At 44.7% G+C, this 20,130-nt stretch overlaps 1 protein-coding gene and 1 pseudogene across 2 annotated transcripts in view; one reads left to right on the top strand and one right to left on the bottom strand.

Moving 5' to 3' along the window:
- The first annotated feature begins 5,547 nt into the window (after nt 1–5,547).
- On the top strand, nt 5,548–12,547 carry LOC144762545 (xaa-Pro dipeptidase pseudogene; annotated as a pseudogene).
- Nucleotides 12,548–14,858: 2,311 nt separating this feature from the next.
- Nucleotides 14,859–20,130, bottom strand: part of LOC144770262 (uncharacterized) — an 825,923-nt gene continuing 820,651 nt past the window's right edge. For both annotated transcript variants that reach the window (XM_078654631.1, XM_078654641.1), the window contains 2 exons: nt 16,357–16,596; nt 14,859–15,163 (listed from right to left, as the gene is read on the bottom strand). In XM_078654631.1, the coding sequence (XP_078510757.1) occupies nt 15,101–15,163; nt 16,357–16,596 (303 nt within the window). In that variant the 3' untranslated portion in view covers nt 14,859–15,100. The remainder of the gene's footprint in view (nt 15,164–16,356; nt 16,597–20,130) is intronic.

Here is a 20,130-nt window from a genome sequence, read left to right as displayed (position 1 = left end):
TTCCTGTTTTGTTTCCTGGCAGTGGAATATACCTCCTTTGTTATGATTGGGTCGAGGACGAGTAGGACTAGGAGTAATGAGAATTACCATTAAGTAATCAGAGTATTATCATCATCAATAAAACTTTATTCGGCTTTAAAGTTTAAACAATAAAAGACATACGGCCCATGTTATACCATAAAACAGACTACAAATTGATGAGTGTTATAAAATCCAGGTAAACTATACACATATAAAAAATGTAAGTAACAATACAGACATTATTTACAATTTGTCCTTTGTCTGATGGCGAACTATAGAAAATTTAGGGTGTATTAAACGGTATCACTAGAAAGAAGTTGTAAGAAAATAAAAGCTGGTCTCACCCTCCTAAAGCTCATTTTTGTAAGATAGGGATTATAAATAACCTTCTGGGAACAGCATAAAAAGTGCAGAACATTAAAAAGTGCATTATGTCCTGAGGACATTCTCCATTGCAGCCACGGGGCATGAGGCACTGACCTCTGTGAGAACCATCAGGGTATGCCAATAAGTAGTGGAAAAGGTTAAGACAGAATCTCGTAAGACGAAAACGATTGTGTATGCTTTTCAGCCATAGAAGAGAAGGCTCCGTGATAGGCACGGTTTTCAGTACGACGTACTTGCGCACACTGGACTTACACAGCTCGTTTCCTTCTCTTTAACTATGTTGCATTCTTAAAAAAGACTCCTTTGCCCAAATGAGGTCCCTTTTACCAATTCCCTCATGATTTGTAAAGAGAACAGCTCTTCCTAGTCTAGCCAGGCCTACTTTTATATACCGGCGCCATTGAATATGTGAAAAGTGATCAAGAGAGAGGCAGTCCTGTAGGACGTCTTTGCTAAGTATGCTCTCTTGCTTGGCCCATATTTTAAACCACAGTATTAAGTTTCACCCAGGGACTCATACTCCTAACACGAGCTCTAATCTTTCAGTAAAACACCTTGGTCGAAGGAGTAATTACCAGTGGAATCAACCTACGAATTCATGATTCCCACAGTAGTTCCTCATTTGTCAATACAGCCACAGGGTTTCACGTGTTACCCTTGTTAATTCTGCATGCCCAGAGTTTTTTTTTTGTTGCAGAGTTTTATATAGCGCGAACTAGACCCAAACCGAATCAGGTATCAGAGCGCTTTACATATTTTCCAGTTACGTTACATGAGGACACACTTTCATTTTAGGAACGGGGAGATTAAGTGATTTGCCCAGAATCACAGGAGGTTTTTGGCGTCGTTACCGAGACTCGAACCCAGATCCCCAGGTCCGAGGTCGAGCGCACTAGTTTAGTATCTCTAATTTTAAGGTAGGTAACAGTGTTACCAGGTGAATTACCAGGGGACTGGGACAGCAGCGGTGCGTCCATTGGGGCGTAGGGGCGTAGGGGCGTAGCCCCACCAGCCACCACGGACGCATCGCGGCTGCCGGCCGTATCTAAATAAAATACACGCTGAACAATCAGCCGCCGGGAATTGCCAGGGGGGGTGGCCTGCTGCAGCCTGAGTGACAGTCCACACACTCAGGCTGCAGCAGACGTAGTGCGCAGTCTGGGGAACTTACAGTGCGCATGCTTGGGAAAGTTGGCAACTTTCTCAAGCATGCGCACTGTAAGTTCCCCAGCGGGACCCAGGGGTGCTTGTTCGCCTGCCACAGTGCCACAGCCCGGGTTTCCAAAGGGCGACAGGGCAAGGGCAAATATACCCCCCTAGCCAATCCTGGCGCTGCATGCAGCGCCAGGATTGGCTGGTCCACCGGCGCAGCATCCCATTGGATGCCGCGCATGGGGGTGGCCCGGCATTCGTTGCTGAGTGGTTGCAAGGTTTCTTTCATCATATCGGCGGGAAGTCCAAGGAAGGGGGAAGCCAGAGGTGTTCGGGGTCGAGAAAGGAAGGCAGTCCTCAGACAGCGCAGACACCGGCAGCGGACAGCGGTATGGCTGACACAGTGACACCGACCCCAGGAGTTTGGTTTGGGGACTTGAACGCCATCTCATCTGCATGGAATCTTCTCACTGGCTGATGCCCCATTTTAACTTACTGCAGATGCACTGCACAAAGTGACCACCTCTCCTGTCTACAATTCTGGGGTCTGAGATCGTCCCTGCGGAGCTCAGGTAATGTTTGTCCTGAAGTGTGTGAGTGAGTTGTTGTAACTGACAATATAGGCCTCTGACCGAGTAACCTGATGCACGGGTTACAGTGTGCCTGGAGCGAATTCAAGTGGCCTCTAGCTTGTGGGGTTCAGATTTGGGCCACAATTGCTTCTTTTCACCCTAACTGGTTGGCACTTTTAACCCATGAGAGGAGGCCTCCAGTCCATCACCTTACACCGCCCATCGGCTGATTGAATCAGAGTGCGCCCTCTAGCAAGGCCGCCCCAGGTGCCCGTTTGTCCTCTGTACAGTGTGGGCCACTGGTAGTGAGTGAGTTTTCTCCGTCTCGCAGGGATGATGGTAGGCCGTAGGCATGCTCCTGTGTTGGAATGTTTTAGCTGCAGGAGTGTTCGTGCACCTGTTGGACATGCCTCGGCAGTGGTGAAGGTCGGGCGTGCTTCTGTCATTCACACATGGTGTGTTCACCGGGGCAACACTTCCCCTTTCAGAGAGACCATCGTCCGGATGCAGCAGGAGAACACGATGCTTTGTGTGCAGGAAGCGACGTACCGGGACCGCCGGACGGAGTTGCAGGGCCTGCTGGAGGAGTCGAACCGGGCCAAGTACCGCCTGGTTTAGCATGGATTCTGTTTCTTAAAGCCTTAAATCCGCTAACGTCTATGTTTTTGGGTAGGAAGTCTCTTATAGGGCAGTGGAGATTTTTTTGATCAATGCACGTTTCACTTATTTTAGAGTCTCATTTCTAATTAGCAGATTATCCTGTCCTGCTCCACCAATCGCTACTGATACTATAGGGATATGGAATTATTAGAGCCTCATTACTGCTTGAGATAGGAGAGAAATACATAGGATGACCCACCAGGACCCTGTCGGATCCCCAGAACGTACACAGCACAGGGAAAGTAGTGCTGGTGGGTGTGTTTTACATAAGGGGTTTCCACATTCTCAGCTCTGTGTTACTAGGTTTCTAGGATTTGTTACTAGTTGCTCTGTCTGCAACATACATGACTAAACGTTAATGTCTTGTGTTATTGGTGTGCCAGGTCCATATTCCCTGGTTTCTACGGTCTACCTTCCTACATTTCTGGAGTCTGCTCTTAGGCTGAGGGGCACATGTTCAGAGTTTTTGGCATCTTCAGTCATAGATTTCTAAAGTATACGTTTAGAAGCTCTACACTTCTAGTACTTGTGTTAACATGCTTACACTAGTAATTAATACTTGCCCTGGTTTGAACCTCTAAGTGCTTTGCATTTTCTACAGCTTATTTGTGGCTTCCACCAAGAAGTTGCATGATTTACGATTGTAAAGTCGCATTTCTAATTGATAAAAGTTTACTTTCCATTCCGTCTGTATATCCGGCTGCACCTGATCATGGAACAAGGAGCCGGTGCTTTGTGCAGTACAGCCAGGACTGGGGTTCACAGAGTTCAGTGTATTTCGGGCATTTAGTGTTACATTATTTTATGCAAAATTCTGCGAAATTACATCATTATGCCACATGGCATAATGGGTGGTTGCCCAAGTAAACAATGCTATTGCGGTAGCACTTGTCCAATGCGAACATGAGCAGCTCTTGTTCGCAGGACTTGCGTTTTTTTGCGCTATATTTAAATATTAAAATTGACACAAGGAACTATTTCTCAATAAAATATAGTGCAAGATACCTGATTTGAACTTAAAAATGTGATGGATTTCAGCAAAAACAAAATTATACTAATTTTGTACGGCCTTATAACTCTGTCCCAGTGACCAACTCTTTCTGACTTTGTGAAAACGTCAACGAAATATTGGTGGTCAACAGCTCTAGCAGGGCCTTGTTATGTATAATGTTTAAGTTGTGTGCTAACTTATGGTTCTCGACCTGTTTTTACATTTCACATACACGCTAAGTCTTGTTCACATATCTTATGTGGTTTTTTTTGGGGGGTGGGGGGGTGTACTCTCCTAGAATTTTCAGGTGGGCTCCAGGATTGGTATGGGAGCGTGGGCGGGGTGTTCATGACATTTTGGGGACATGTTAGTCCAGGCAGGGTGTCGTTTTAGAATGTGCATGTACCCTGGCTGGTAGGAACTCTCTTTCGTTTATTCCCCCGCCCACCCACCCTGTTATCTGTTGAATGAAGCAGGTGCGTCTTTGGAGGTCGTGTTTGTGGCGATGCTGTTGCTGATGGTGCTTGGTGGTTTGGTACACAACTTTAAAAGTTATTGCAGGAAACGTTGGACATGTTCAGACCCAGTTGTAGTTTTGAGGGTGGCGTGGGGAGTTTATAAATGGAATGAGATGGCAACAGTGCTGTATGCACAAGATTTGGATGCCGGGAGTTTGAGTGAGGAGAGTTGTGATCGCACTTTGGTAGGTTGCGTTGTGAAGGAAGGGTTGCTTAGGGGAGGGAGAAGTTTTTTTGGATAGTTATAATAAAGATGTATAGTGACACCACTTTGATTTAGTATGTAAGGCTTAGAGCCAAGGTTTGTTATTAAAGTTAAGCACCTGTTCCATTAAAGCAGGCTTTTCAATACTATTACGTAGTCAGTCGTTCTTGAAAACATCCCCCCCTCCCCCGGATATCACAGATCCCAAGAAAAAGCCGTTTCAGCCTATATTCACCCAAGATTAAGGCCGACGCAGCCAGCATTATGATGTATTTCAATAAAATGGTCAGAATGTCTGCTTCGGTGCCATTTTGCTCCACAGAAACCTCATGGTTAAAGTGTACAGCTCAGAGTCACACACCACACTGGGAACGCCTCAGAGCTTTGTAAATATGAATGCGTTGTAGCAGAAATAATTACAAATTGCTGTTTTATGTTACGCTTGGAGACATGACAACTGTTAACATACAGACTTGTTGCTCCATAGCGCTGTTAACAGCTGCCATAAAATATACTCAGCTTTCACAATACTTACGTTATCAGCTTTAGAAGGATGACAGGCTGTATTTCCCACCAACATTTCAACCCTGTTGTTTGTATGCAGAGCTTCACAGCAGATGCATTTACCAGCTGAGCTATCGCAAGCACCTGCACATATGTGGAATGCATAATTTGAGAGTATGTTAGCTTTTTTGTTGGGCACTTATAAATGCCACCTGGTTTCTGAGGGGTGTGCATGTATGTCTGCAGCTCTCTGAAAAGGATGGCCCTGCGCGGCCTGTTAGATCTTGTTTTTCCTTTTTCCACTTAGGGAATCCTCAGCGACTGAAATGGCTTTAGGCAAAAGAATGCAGCAGAACCACTTGTGACCTCTTTTGCAGCCCAGCAAAAAAACACAGTGCTAGCGGCAGACTTTTCTGTCAGAGAGCCTTATTGGGTCTTGTCAGTGCTCCTTAAATTCCTTTGTGTTTATGTATTATGTGCGCTGTGTGACTAACTATTCTGGTTGGTATAAAGGTGCCTAAAATTTGATGTCAAAATCACGGATACGACTGCTACGGTGCTATTGATGTCGAAACAGGAAAATCGTTACTTTTGTTCCCAAACTCCCCGAGAGCTATGCAGTCTGGATGGGAAAGATTGAAAGATTCACCCACGGGATTATTTCAAAAAGAAGTATGAAGTGGATGAAGTGCACTATACAGTTGAGATTTCCAGTGTCCTGGCATCAAGGAACCCGTCCGTTCTTCTTACTGTGCGTGGCATTAATACCGATAGTGGAAATGTCTGCAAAGAAGCTTCATTTGAAGGAACTAGCCAATTTCAAGTGAACAATAAAATTCTTCATCCAGAAATAGTGGAGTGCAATGTAATTAAGACCGACTTGGAGTTGGAAGTCTTGCGCTACAGTAACAGGATCTCCAGCGAGGCCCATAAAGAGGTTATGAAGCGGCTAAACTGGGGATGAAAGAGTACGAATTGGAAAGCCTGTTCCTGAAAAGGGGGGGCCCTCGGCCCCCCCGCACGCATGGCGGCGCGGCGACCGTCTCCCCCCCATTCTCCTTGGTTGTCTCTCGGTGGTGGGGGCGGGCCCTGGGGGGCGCGACCCACCACCGATTGGCCGGCGGCCTCCCTGACCCGGATGCCAGGTAAAAGGTCCGGGTCAGGGGGGGCGGGCTATAGGAGGGGGGGGGGGCGTGCCCCCCCCCGCCTGGCCCCTGGAGAATAAAGAGGTGGGGAGCGCCCAGGAGACCCCCTTGTCCCTGGACGCTCTCCCACAGCACCGTGTGCCCCGCGCTCGGGGCTTCTTTGTTTTGGTAATTTTCTTTCGTTTTTTCTTCCAGGTCACCTTTTCCGGTGTGGGACCAGCCCTGGGAAGAGAATAGTCCGTTTACAGGAGCAGTTTGGCGAAGGACTGCGGTGCTCCGCGTGGGACGGGATAATGGGACAATGGGACGCTCCACGAGGAAAGGGACGCTCCACGACGAACAGAAGGACCGGGGGGGCCAAGTTGTCTGCCCGAGGAAGGATCCGGATTGGAGGATGGGTCGTGGCGGAGTGTATCTGGCGCAAGTTAGGTATGGGCAAGCAGCGGTGTTGGGGGACTCGGCATGCGATGTGAAATTGCGGGGTTGTCTTGCGTGACAGGAAGGCTCTGGGTTGAGAATGTTAAGGAGGCACCTTTTTCTGCGTAATGGCTGAATAGCAGCCGTTCGGAGGTCGAGGCAATTTAGTGTACCCGCGAATGCATTATATTGAAATAGACTGGCTGCTGCATCCCGCCCAGTGATAGCTGTTTTAGAGTGTAATATCGGAGGTCTCAGCTTCGAGCTCGGGTTTCCCCCTCCACCAGCCTCTTGACTCCTCTCGCTATACTTACCTGCATGGCCATTCTCACCCCGCCGTCTGTAGGACTATCCTCGCAGGAAAGAACGCCAGCCATTGCGAAAGGGGTCGGAAGCGTCTCATTAGCTTCGAGGAGAAGAGTTGGCCGAACGGCTAGGGCGCTCGCCCTCGGGCCTGGGGATCTGGGTTCGAGTCTCGGTGACGACGTTAAATGTGTGTCTGTTAAGGCTCATTCAATATTTATGTAGGAGGCTGTTCAGCAGCACAGATAGGGGTATGTGGTTATCAACAGAAGTTCAGGGGCCGCGCTAGTGGCTAATGAGAAGCAAGGCGTAAAGCATCAGTTATACTGCAAATCAACGAACTGCAGCCTGGCAGCATCTACTTCTAAAAATTGAGATTTTGAAAGAACAAATTATTAGAGTTGTTGCTTTAAGGGGAGGACTCTAAACATGTCTAAGAAATACTTTCATCTGCTCGCCGCAGTTGGGAGCGTGTTTTCATAGTGCTTGGGAGCGTGTGGGCTGACCAGCCTGCGCCTTATGAATATGCATGGCCATGTCTGCTCGGCAGCGCTCTGCCTTTTACATGCATTTTCGAAAATAGGTAACCGTGATTATCTGTAATGGCTGAAGTCATGCACCTATCTTTAGTAAAGAGGAGGTCGGAGCCGGGTGGAGGTGCTTTCGGGGATACGTGGCTGCTATCCAGTGCCTTGTGTGCTGGTAGGAAAGCTCAGGAGTCCGAGCGCCTGCTGCAGAGAGCTGCAGTTCTGTTTGTGTGGCGGCCTTACATTGTTAATAGGCTGATAAGAGGTGCATCTGGGTTTGGAACCTGGATGCAATAAATGAAGTCTGTTACTTAAGCTTCATGAGACAGGTCATACTCCTAGTTCTGCTGCCATTTATTTTTGGAGCTTGTGCCTGGTGCGCTGTGCGGTCGACGTAGACATGCCTTCCTTCCCTCGCCTCCACCAATGGGATCGCTTCAAGGTCACCATGAGAGAGCCAGGAGTTTCCAGCATCACTCCAGCCCTAACTTAAAAGTGCTTAATGGTGAAGTGCTACTGCTAGTAAACTAAAGTGATCGTGACTTTCTCAAGCAATTATTTATTTCCAACCACTTAGTGTCGATAACTTCACCAGCTGAACAGGCTTCCATTGGTACAGCAGGTGCAATGGCCCTGGGGTCCAGAGGGGACTACAGAACCTTGATTATTTCTGGGGGCCCATTTCCTTCCTTGCACTGGTGCTCATGACACACTGACTATACTCCTGCAACAAAGCGAGTGGCTGGTACCCCTTTTCACAGTGATCCTTATTCTCCACGTGTCCCCCCCGCGCCCACAGAGGTGGCCATTTTCTGACTCTCCATGTGGGACCCGCTCCCGGAATGAAATCGCGTGGCTTGACGTGAGCATAAGCATTGAAATCGCGTGGCTTGACGTGAGCATAAGCATTCACCCCCAGCATGTAGAAAGGGAAGGAACAGTTGTGGCTGCAAAAGTAGATTCCTGATCATAAAGAATCTTGTCACTAAGCCTCAAAGTGCTGTAGCGGGGTATTCCAGCCCAACTATATGGTAATCCTTTTACAGGTGAAAATTACTAGTAGTATTTATTTATTTAATGTAGTAATGCGTTTTATATAGCGCGGACTGTACCCGAAGGCGTCAAGGCGCTTCACAATAGGGGCAGAACTGAGACACGATTTACCCCGCGCATAATGCAGCGAGAATAGATGGTCGGGGGAAGCACATCTTTTATTAGATGTGGTATGGTTAGTCACTAGCATGGGTTTGTGATATTAACTCCTAATATTTAGAGATGAGTGGGTAACAGTAGTGTATGTTCGTTTAGGTGACGATAATTGAACTGTTACATGATAGTGTCTCCTTTCTGTAATAGGCAGTAATGTTAAACTTGGCTAGCCACAACACTGTATTGTAATGGTACAGGGCACGTATCAGAAGCAGACCGCAAACACTCTGCGTCCATGTTGGGACACACCAACTGGTTTCTGGGCTGCAGAGCACAAAGAGTAGTAATTTGGTGTTCATTCCTGGGCTTCTTCATTGATGTCCTCCAGGCACTTGCAATATTTTATCCAAGCCATGATTGCTGCTTATTTATCTTACGGGAGGAACAGCCATTGACATAAGTCAAATTTTGACACTCTAGAATTACTATCATTGGCGTCTGCTGAGGGGATAGGTAGAATAATAGTGGAACGATTCACGAATAGGGTATTCCCCCTTCTCTTGGGGTCCTCCTGGGGATTAACACACATCTAAGGGTAGGGCTTGACAAGACTGAGAAAGCCAGTTTCCCAGGTCCCACATTCCGTTGCAAGCCAAAGCAGTAAGTCATACAAGGGACGTATTTCATTGTAAACGGAATGGACATCTGAGGTGCTGTTCACTGTTCTAGGGGGGGACATTGCACCAGTCCAATTGACTATTCATTGATGATAGGTAAAGTCAACATTATTAGTAAGCTATCTTATTGGTAGCTGTTTGGCGTGCCGCCTTCAGGCTAAGTCTTGAGGGAATGTAGAGCAGCTTGTTTTCCCGGTCTATAATCTCATGAATGAGTAAATGGAAAAGAACAGGTGTATAACCTATATATGTATTAGTTCTAAAACACATCCCTTAATTCCTTTCCGAGGCTAAAGGCGTGAAATTACAGTCAGTAAACTTATTTAACATACAAGTAAATTGGCACAATATACGTTGAGCCTATGATGAGATTAGAGGCGAATAATTACGGTGTGTAAACTTATATAGCACACAGTGATTTAGCACCATATACGTTGAGCTCTAGGGGTGTACCAAAGCTATATATTAATAATGTGGTAGGGGAACCACGAATGGCATGGAGACAGGGCCGAGAGCCTGTAGAGAGACTACTTGGGGTCCTGATAACTATACACACCCTGATGTCACACCTAAAGGTGCCCAAGAGCCTAGTTGCGGCATCACATAGGTCTGGGGATGCACGTGATCATGTCCGGTTGGCTAGGATGATATTTCCCAGAAGCCAAAGTGGTGAGCGGAAAGGGTCCTTGGGCCAGCGTATGGCCTGGCAGGGTTAGGGCTGTGCTAATTCTGTTGGCTAAAGACTGTGGTGCTGCACTGTTAAGTAGACTGTCTTGTTTTTACACGTAGATCCTATGCAAAAAGACATGGGTAGGAAACCAGGATTAAGAGGCAATGTCCTCGCCTACGGCACAACTTTCTTGTGTAACAAGGATTGTAAAATAAGAAGCCAATTTTACAGCCTACCATGGTTAGGGCGGCGCTGATCCTATGCTTAACGACATAGATACTGCACTAGCAAACAGACAAACGGAGGCTATGCTTAACATTTACTGTCGACGTGTTAATGTGTAGTAATATGGCACTAAGATTATCTAAAACTTAGCAACTGAAGGTAATGTAAGTCTAACGCGTGTACAGCAGGTATCGCCGGAAACACTAATGGTGTGTATCTATCTTTCCAATTTATGTATGACCGGGTCCATGGTGGATACCTGGAGGGCTCCACATCACAACAGCTGCAACAGGTGGACAGCCCAAGGGGGGCTTACGTCAGTCACGGCTGGGTCCATGGCGGATATCTGAGGGGGGCTCCACACCGCAACATCGGCAGCGGGTGGACGTCAAAAAGGAAGCATACGTCGAGAAAGAGGACACCAAGGGCCCAGGTATTGCTGGCAGGTGTAAGTGCTACCCATTCCTTAAGGTGGAAGTGGGAATTTGTCACCCAGGTTTTCTTGGTCTTTTCCTGGTTCTAGCAGTTTCTCAAACCTGTCACGCAGGGGAGGAACTCATCACCAGAAGTTGAGGAGCCACAATGGGCCAGCACAAGCAACAGGCTGGACGCAGGACAGGGAAGAGTTTGTTTGAGGGTCTGTGCCATGGTCAGTTCAGGAACTTCTCAGGGACTTTTTAGCTCAGCAGCCCGAACCCCTGTCAGTGGTGATACTTCACCTAGGGGGGACTGAATTGGCCAAACTGGGGAGGCGAATACTCATTGAGTCCATCTCCACTGTGGGGGGGTCGTCAGGACTTGCCCGGGTGGCACAGTAGTAGGGCCTCAACTTATCCCGTGGTGGCAGGGACTCGGTCAGGGCGTTGAATCACTCGATAAAGAGGATCAACACACAGTGGGACAAAGTATTTCAAGCCCCCCTCGGTTGCAGATGATCCAACATGGGTGTATTGGTTCTACCTGGTGAGGGCAGTCCATTTGACGGAGGAAGGAAAGGTCCTGTGGTCTGATGATGTCAGGGCCTGGCTGGAAGGTTTTGGCTAAAGTGAGAACTTTCTAGGGTAGGTCTAGGCAGGGGGAGGCCAGATCGTCGGTTAACAATGCTGGCCTGTGGCGGTAAGGTCATTATCGGTGAGCACATATTTGAGGTCTGAGGGGGCGGGCATCATCCTATGGAGGTTCCCGCCCAGGGGGAGGGGCCTGCGGGCCACTCCCAGAACTCCAGGGGCAAGGTAATGGATGCTGCAAAGCAAAGGAGCGCGGGTAGGAGTAGTTCACGCTTTCCTTAGGCTGGTAGCCACCCCGCGCGCGTGGACTCATGACGCCACCGGCGCAGAGTAAGGGCCCTCCTTTAGTGGGTAAATGGAGTTCAGGGCGTAGACCGGGCAATTCCCGGGGTAACACTGCGCATGCGCACGTCTCTAGGGGAGGCGCAGCTTGTAGGACCTGACACCGGTGGTGACCTTGCCATATGGCCAGAAATGTACAAAAATCAAGATGAGGATGTTAGTCTCGGTTAGGAAACAACATGTATTAGAGTTTTGTTAAGGTCAGGCTCTCAAACTTTTTGACAATATTTTGTACCTAATGTCCTGCTGATTTTTGTATAAATTGTTGATCATGCAATTAAAACCTTTTTTAATTTCATATCTTAATAAATACGGCCGGGCGACTAGCGCCCGCCTTCCAAAAAGTAAAGAAGTCTCGTGTCCACGTTTCTGGGTGTTGGGTGCCGGTTTGGGGGGGAGGCGGCAGCTAGTCGCTGACCATGTGCATTATTGCTATAAACGTGGAGGCATGCGGCACACGTCATACACTTGCATATGTGTCAGTGGAGACAACTCATCCATTTTGCATTACGGGCATGCTGGAGCCCCAAATGACAAGACCGTTGTTGATGGCCATTTGTGCTTGTTTGATATGGGAGGAGAATATCACTGCTATGGGTCAGACATCACCTGCACGTTCCCTGCGAATGGAAAATTCACTCCTGATCAGAAGGCCATCTATGAAGCTGTGCTTCATTCATCACATGTTGTCATGAAGGCAGTAAAACCAGGTGTTGCATGGCCAGATATGCATCGTCTATCAGACAGAGTTCATATGGAAGAACTGACCAAAATTGGCATTTTGAAAGGCAACGTGGATGACATGGTGAAAGTTCATCTGGGTGCAATATTTATGCCACATGGTCTGGGACATTTTCTTGGCATTGACGTGCATGATGTTGGAGGCTACCCAGAGGGAGTTGAATGGAGTACGGAGCCCGGTCTCAAAAGCTTGCGTACTGGACGGATTCTTCAGGAAGGCATGGTGCTAACAATTGAACCAGGAATTTACTTTATTGATCACTTGCTCGACCAAGCACTGGCAGACCCCGCACAATCCCATTGCCAGTGTAAAGTTCTAAACTTGCTAGATTGATTCAGACATTGGCTCTGAGCAGCCTTCTGTGTCTGGTGTTTCTTGCAGAGCTACAGTATTGTGATGAAAACTTCTCCTATGCACAGCCTTTCAGCAACCTCTGAAATGCAAGAGCGCATGAATTGGTGAAATGCAAATGCTAATTTTTACAATGTGAACATTACTAAATATCTGTTTTTATAAGATGATCATCGCTCTAAGGTGATTCAGATATAAACTATGCATTCTGTGTAACTGCTTTCTTTGATTAACTGTCGATAATCACGTTCATCTGGATAGGCTGCTTCTGCTAATAGCACTCATAACGTTGTTGGAGGAGTTATTGCTGTGTGGGTTATGTGACGCGTTTGCAAAAAGGCATGAATTGTTATTTGTTATTATTATCATGTATGTGTTGACTTTGAGAGAAGGCGTCCAGTGTAGTTCACATGAAAGCTGAGTTTGATCAATTTAGCATTTTTTACAGGTTTCTCAAAATGTAGATCACTTGAATATTAGGATCATGGCGGTTCTGCAACTTTTCAACTAACTTATTTCTAGTCCACCTCTGTAGCCAGACCTTCCAGTTTTAAAGAACGTTGCTTGATTTCTGCCACTGCCAAGCCTATGCGTCACTGTCAGAGGCTTAATGCGTTGGACGTCTCTGGCAAAGTTCAAGTGACACTGCGAGCTCTGAAGGTTAGAGGTCACTTGCAACATTCAGACAAGGTCTCTGCATCACTAGTTTGTTTCACACCTATAGGCAAGACCACCAGAATTATGCGATTCTGTTGCCGCAGCGTTTTCCGCATAATCGGGGATTAGTAAGGTTAAATATTTGCCTTAACGCCGTTACCATGTGTAAAACTGTCAAAGTTATGAAGAAATACTATCACAGAGTGTGGCACATTACACTGCACAATTTGACTTTTCTTGATGCATAATCTAGCCAACCCTGCCACATACTTTGGTCCTTCCCTGCTGCATAATTCCAGTGGCCTTGTCTCTAGGTGTTGCAGTATTACTTAGATTTAAGACATGCAAAACTATCCAGTAGTAGTCTGTGGCCATGCCCTCTCTGCCCCTCCCACCAACACATCTCCAAAACAGCGATGGTCTGTGGTCTTAAGCATTTATGTCATAGCTCTCTGTTGGACTCCATGATCACATGTTCCAATCCTAGCTTGCCCACTTAGCCTTTCATTTTTGTAAGGTCGATAAAATAAATACCGTTGAGTTGGATAACCATAGCATCCGCTTTTCCGCATTAAGATAGCCATCGGTGAAAGTATGTTTTACCTAAGCATGCGTTATATACCTTGTTTTATTGATGGGTACATCACAACTTTAGGTACACATGTATGCATGTCATTCAGGAACACTAAGCTTCCCGGCTTATAGGAAGAGTAACGCTGCCTTTGTCGCAGGACCTCACAGCTCCATCAAGTTTCTTGCCCATGTTTATGAAGCGACGTGTTTCAGAGTGTTGAAGTTATGCAAAGGGTGATGGGGCAGAAAATATGTTTTAGAACTCCCTCAGGGGGAGCTCTCCCTCTAAGCCTGTCTGGCGCATATTTTCTTTTTCTGGCTACTCCCTTGTTTACATCAAATATTTTTACTCTGTAATAATATCCCTGTACGTGCTTAATGTACTTAAAAAGGCAGCCTAGTGCATGACTTGTAACATTTTAGAATGCATCATGTGTGATGTTTCAGAGGATTTTCTATGCCTTTAGAGAGGCAAGCTGCCGCGCATAACTATTAGAAGATATCCATGAGCTGAATAATGGTGTTTAAATTACCAACAATGTCCATGAAGTCTTCCTACACACTCCTTTCACATTTCCATTTTATATTTAAAATGCATTACCTTAATCAGTCCAGTTTGCGCCTTAGGCAAGACATCATGGCTCACATTAGAGGCTTTTACAAGTGTGAATGTATGAAGCTCTGTGGTTATACTGAATAAGCAGCTACCTATGTTATGCCATCTATTAATGTAATAACTGCACTTTCACAATTGCTTTATTAACCTTCCTGCTTTCTCAAATTTGCTTGAAAATGCACGATTTTTCTTCTTTTTTTTCAAAATTCGTGATGGGGGGGTTATCCCCCCAAACCCCCCTTTTGGGGTTCGGGGCTCGCTACGGTGCTGTATGCAAATCAATTTGCGCCCCACCACTTTCAAATGTCACCCACCGCTCCGGGACTGGGAATGTAGCTCATTGCAGTCGATAATATCTAACAGCCCAAATGTCATCTACTCAATCAATATGCTCTACTAATCAGGCCTTTAAATGAAAGCAACTTTTACTCAGATACATCAGTTCTAATTGCTTTTATTTTTACAAATTGATGATCAGCATTATTTTAGAAGATTTACTTTAGTACAAAATCGGCATTTTCCCTGGAGCCCGTGCTGGTCCAGAATTCTGAGGCATAATCTTCTTCGAAGCATTGTTTAAATCAAAGGGAGTGACGAAGGTAGTTTGTCGAGCTGCTTTTATGTGGAAATGGGTGTCTGAAGATTGGCTATTATCTAGAAAGATTGGTGTTTACCGCTGTCCTACGATGTTACAATTTACTCTGAGACGTTGATCCGGGCGCTATATTCAGTATAGTTCTTGGACGATGTGCCTGAAACATAAAAAATAAAAACAAGAATATAAAAGATGGTTTTTGGCAGTTCGGACTCTGTTTTTTCAGATCAGAGGATTTGCTTAGTTTGCCATTTGTATTACAAATCTGAACAATGGATGACGTTGTTCTGTGTAACTCCACTAAATCAATTACTTGTAGATCAATGTAAAAGACTTGTATGGCGGATGTAAGCCATAGGACAGGTAAGTTTGTGATGTTGCAACATATAATAAACTGAACAATTGATAATGGAAGAGCAGACAATACTGTGAACAAGAGGGGAGCAAAAAACGAAGTAGTAGGAACACTTCTTTGATGTGAGCAACGCAAAACTCATATAACTAAAACAATTTAGATTATTTTTATATTATGTGACATAGACCAGTACAGTGTAGGCCCAAGATGTTAATTAAACAGGTATACATTGCTTCTTTTTTACTGAAGGCTTCTTGCAGAATAATAACCTACTGCAAAAGTATATAGAAATTGACAACATATAGCCATGAGTCCTTAGTGAGGCCCATTAGAGAGGGTGAGGGTCTTTACCAACAGTAACAGCCTGAGGCATTTAACAATGGATAAAGCCTTAGGGCTTTTTAAGCATAATTTATATTTTTTTTAGTATAGCAAAAGACCAATGACATTCAGAATTTTATGGCATATATTTAAATTTCGCCTTCCCAATGCCCCCCTTCCATGGCCTCATCAATTCTCCTAAAGAGGACTTTGAAGCTACTGGAATGCTCCACCCACTGATGGTGGAATGCTGTAAGATACAGAGGAATAAACTGAAAATCTAAAATTGGAAGGATAGAGTAAAAGGCAGGTTATTGAAACTCTGCTACTTCATTGTCTTCAGTGGTTGTCCAATTAGTCCAATGTTCGAATTGGAGTTAGATATGGACAGAATGTCCTCATCTAGATCACTGCTTGCAACCCCCCAGACTACTTTCCAATATATATCATTTAACCAATCTGACTTTAGATGTTTTTTTCTATAGTATTTTGGTTTGTGATTCGAATCATTTGTTAGCTTCCAGTTGAAAACTTTAACCATGTGGATATTAGATAAGCTCTAGCATAAAACATTGTATTACTTTTTATCGCACAATGTACTTTGTTTCTTTTACTGTTTCTTATGTCAGTGTTAAACTTTATTTAAAAGAGTCCATTGTTCTTGAAATACATACCGGTTTTGCTCGGCCATCACGTTTCATTTGTTCCTCTTGAGAGTGATCTGAAGAAAAGATACTTTGGCCTTTCTCCCCAGAAGATTCCTTGTTTGAAGCCTCATTATCTTCTTCGAAATTTGGACTTATTGTTCGACAATCGGGATCTATAACATGTTTGTTCTGTTCTACCAAAAGCTCTATGGGCTTCAGGATTTTCTCTACGGTGATTGCATTTTGGTCATTATTTTGAATAGAAACCTAAGTTTAAAAAAAGCGCAAACTCAGTATTGATTACTGCAACACGATAAACAGTGACAAGCTGATTTAACATCTGCATAACATAAATAGACTTTATGTGATTGATTGGTGAGTGATTACATTATACTGACATATACTATGCACAAAATATATTTCTAGTGGTGGTAGAATACTTGCACTCTAACATAGGAAGCTGTCCTTTGGTTCTGGATTGACCCTAACTCCAAGGAAATCAGATTTTAACAAGCATAGTACGAAAGTACTAGCATTTTTCCACAAACATTCACTTTCAGGTATTCTACTGAAGTTTAGTCTTTGTAAACACACACACACACCAATAATGGCATTGCCACAGGATACTGGATGCTAAAGAAAAGGCTTAAGCTGAAGGTTAGCCTATGCGCAAGTTTGGAAGCCAAGGACCCTGGTTTTGTGAATTTTCCTTTGGCAGAAACGATGGGGGTAATTTCAAAGAGAGGGGCGCAATATTTCACTGAATATGGCCAAGGAATGAGAAGACAAGAGCATGCCTTCACTGACTTTTGAACCAAAGGTAGATCAGTAATGCTAATTTATCTGAGTGCACAGAACACAAAAGGATGTAGCGCTGGACTGTATCATTGATTAACTGAGGAGACAGACCAGAAGTGAACAGTGAATTAAACACAGGGTTTTAATCGAGATTCCATACATGGTAAGACACCAGTAAACAGTGCAGGGAAATCGACATGTAGAGACATAGTCTTGTTTCAGTGCTAGTAGATCAGTCATATTCTGGATCACATAGGGTCTGTGAAATAAAAAATTGGGGTTGCCAGAAACAGTCTATTGCAGCATCCATCCTGGCTCTTCCCAGTGCCTTTACAGTCAAGGTGTAAGGCATGGGAGGAGCCTTAACTGGTAAAGCAGGCAAATGACACTGCTATTTGGAGGCCCACACACATGTCAGAGTTCAGCTATGCCTCCAGATACTTGGCCATTTTCGAAGGCAGATGACAAGTCCCTTTATCTGGAGGTCAGAGAGGATGGCCTCATAGGTGACCATGCTTACTTTGAGACAGTGTCCTAGCTGGCAATGTTGGGTGGCAAACAGGAGCCCAAGGAAAAGCTAGAACAGTTTCCTTGATTCAAAGGTTTATTGTGGAAAGAAGAGGGAGGACCTGGAAGCACTTAAGGATCAGAACAATGTAAGATGAAGAGACACAGTGCCAAGATTTTCAGACAACATCAGTTATGCCAAACACTGTTTACAGGTCTAAAAGAGTACAATAGATGTGCCACACACTGTTAACAGGTATGAAAGATTAACAAGCATCAGGCATCATACTGAGGTCATTCAAGACAGTAAACATTACTGATCTGGTACCTTAGATGGAGCCATGGTACATTTTGAAAGCATCCCAGAGAGATTAATCTTAGCATAATATCTGCTCAGCTTCTCACCTGGAGAAAAATAGGCTCTTAGGGCTTTGTGGCAATATGATGATAGGTTGGAAACTGCTAGTGTATTAGCTATCAAGAGCAGGGTTTACTATCATGGGCCACCTAGCAAGACAAAGACAAAAGGTTGAAGAAACAAAATAATGTTGGGACAATATGGGGCCAAGTGATTTTAAAAAAAGTGTTACAGGGTAATTTAGAGAGCCAGATGTTATACTGGTGAGTGTAGACCTCATTATTGGTGTAGAAAAACCCAGAGGGAAATGCTTTGTGGATTTCACATGTGGAACTGGTTCAGCAATGAGCGATGGTCTCTGATGCTGCCCACTTTGCATTCCAAGACTAGAGACAAGCAGTTGCACAATTGTTACAATGGGCTGATTAAGATAACATACGAGGGGGGCGTAACTTGATGCCCACAGAAGATGACAGCATCTGAGTGACTCTTCTCGGAGCAGCACGGACCGACGGCTGCATAACATCGTTTTCTTCACTTTTGAAGGGATGCCCTTGCTTGCAGATGTCTTTGTGATATAGGAGGTAGCTCACTTTTTCCCTGCAGCTTGCTTTTCCCCCGAGACATGAGTCTCCTCATTGCGGTAGCGGCTGACATTTTAAGATGAAACAGCTCCTCATAGAGGAGCGGCGCCTCTGGTGAGGTGCTTATGGTCGTTTAACCATTCACATGCCAAATATTGTCATTTGCCTCTTTAATTTGCAGAGTTGGTTGCTTCTTTTTTCCTAATGGCATATCCTACAGTCTGGGTGGTTTTTCTTGGCTTTTCAATGTGTGTTTTCCCCACAACTAATAAAACTAGCTAATTACATTTTATATTACTGCTGGTTGACCATAACAGAGGATTTCTTATATTGCAGTGTTTGCCTATTTTTTGCTGCAACCTCCATTTTCTATGGGTAGAGTGAAAAAAGTGGGTCCTTCTCTATCACTCTCCATGCACGTCTTCATTAAAAGTTCAGCTATTTTCACATCATTTTCCAAAATGGAAGAATCCTTAGATTCTTTACCTAAACTATCTTCTACCTCAGCTCCTGCTCCTCTTGCTATAGGTAAGGCATCTACAAAATGTTAAAAAAATTATCTAACTTTCCCGCCAAAGTCTTCTTCTCCTGTGTCTTATGATGTGTTGTTTGAGGAGATACGTGCTCTGTGTCCCCACAGGGAAGAAACCAATGCTGAACTGCAGTTTCTCATGGATAATTGGTCTCGCATGGATGAGAGACTAACAGTGGTAGAGTAAAGTGTATCATCCCTTGGGCTTACTGATGACAAGGTCAACGCACTACAGTCTCAAGTCTCTTCCCTTCAGAAACAGGTTGAGAACCTTGATAAAAGAAACAATCTTCGCATCTATGGACTAAATGAACACACAGAGGGCGCTGAGTCCCTCCCTTTCTTCAAATTCTTATCCCTAGGATGCTGAATTTGCCAGAAGGAGCAGATCTTAATATCCAGTGTACTCATAGATTATGTTGTCAACCTGATGTTGCATCTAATTAATTGAGAACAAGAGGTGTTATCTTGTACTTTATGGAATATACTAACTTGCTTAAAGTTCTTGCAGAGGTTGAGTCAATTCAACGTATCTCATGGTCGGGTAACACTTTATATGTTCCTCAAGGATATGCCCAAAGCACAGCAAATAGACCCAAGGAATTTCTTAACATGAGACCTGATCTATGATCTCTTGGAGCTCGTTAAGGTCTTTTTCAACCATGCCTATTTAAAATTACTTTTAAGAATAAACCCACAACTTATGATGACCTGATCCTGTGAAGAGCGTCATCAATTCCTGTAAATTAAAGTTTATGGAAACTTCTGGAGCATCTGCTTCTCGGGCCATTTAGTTTAATTAGACTTTCACAGTAGTTCTTGGCTTGTTAGATTTGTTTTCAACTTTAGTGCGTTGATGACTATGTTAGCATTGTTTGTTTTGTTATATCTAAATATATTAATGCAGTTATTTTATACTAACTGCCTTTTTTCTTCTTTTACAGGATTGTTTATGTTTGTGCTGTGGTCCCTTTCGTCCTCCATTCCATATGGCTTGACGGTGCCTCTATTCCATGTAGTCT

This window comes from Lissotriton helveticus, chromosome 1_1 (assembly GCF_964261635.1).
Source record: "Lissotriton helveticus chromosome 1_1, aLisHel1.1, whole genome shotgun sequence".
Classification (NCBI taxonomy): domain Eukaryota; kingdom Metazoa; phylum Chordata; class Amphibia; order Caudata; family Salamandridae; genus Lissotriton; species Lissotriton helveticus.
The sequence above is the reverse complement of the archived record's forward strand: the minus strand, read 5'-3'. Positions and strand labels throughout refer to the sequence as shown.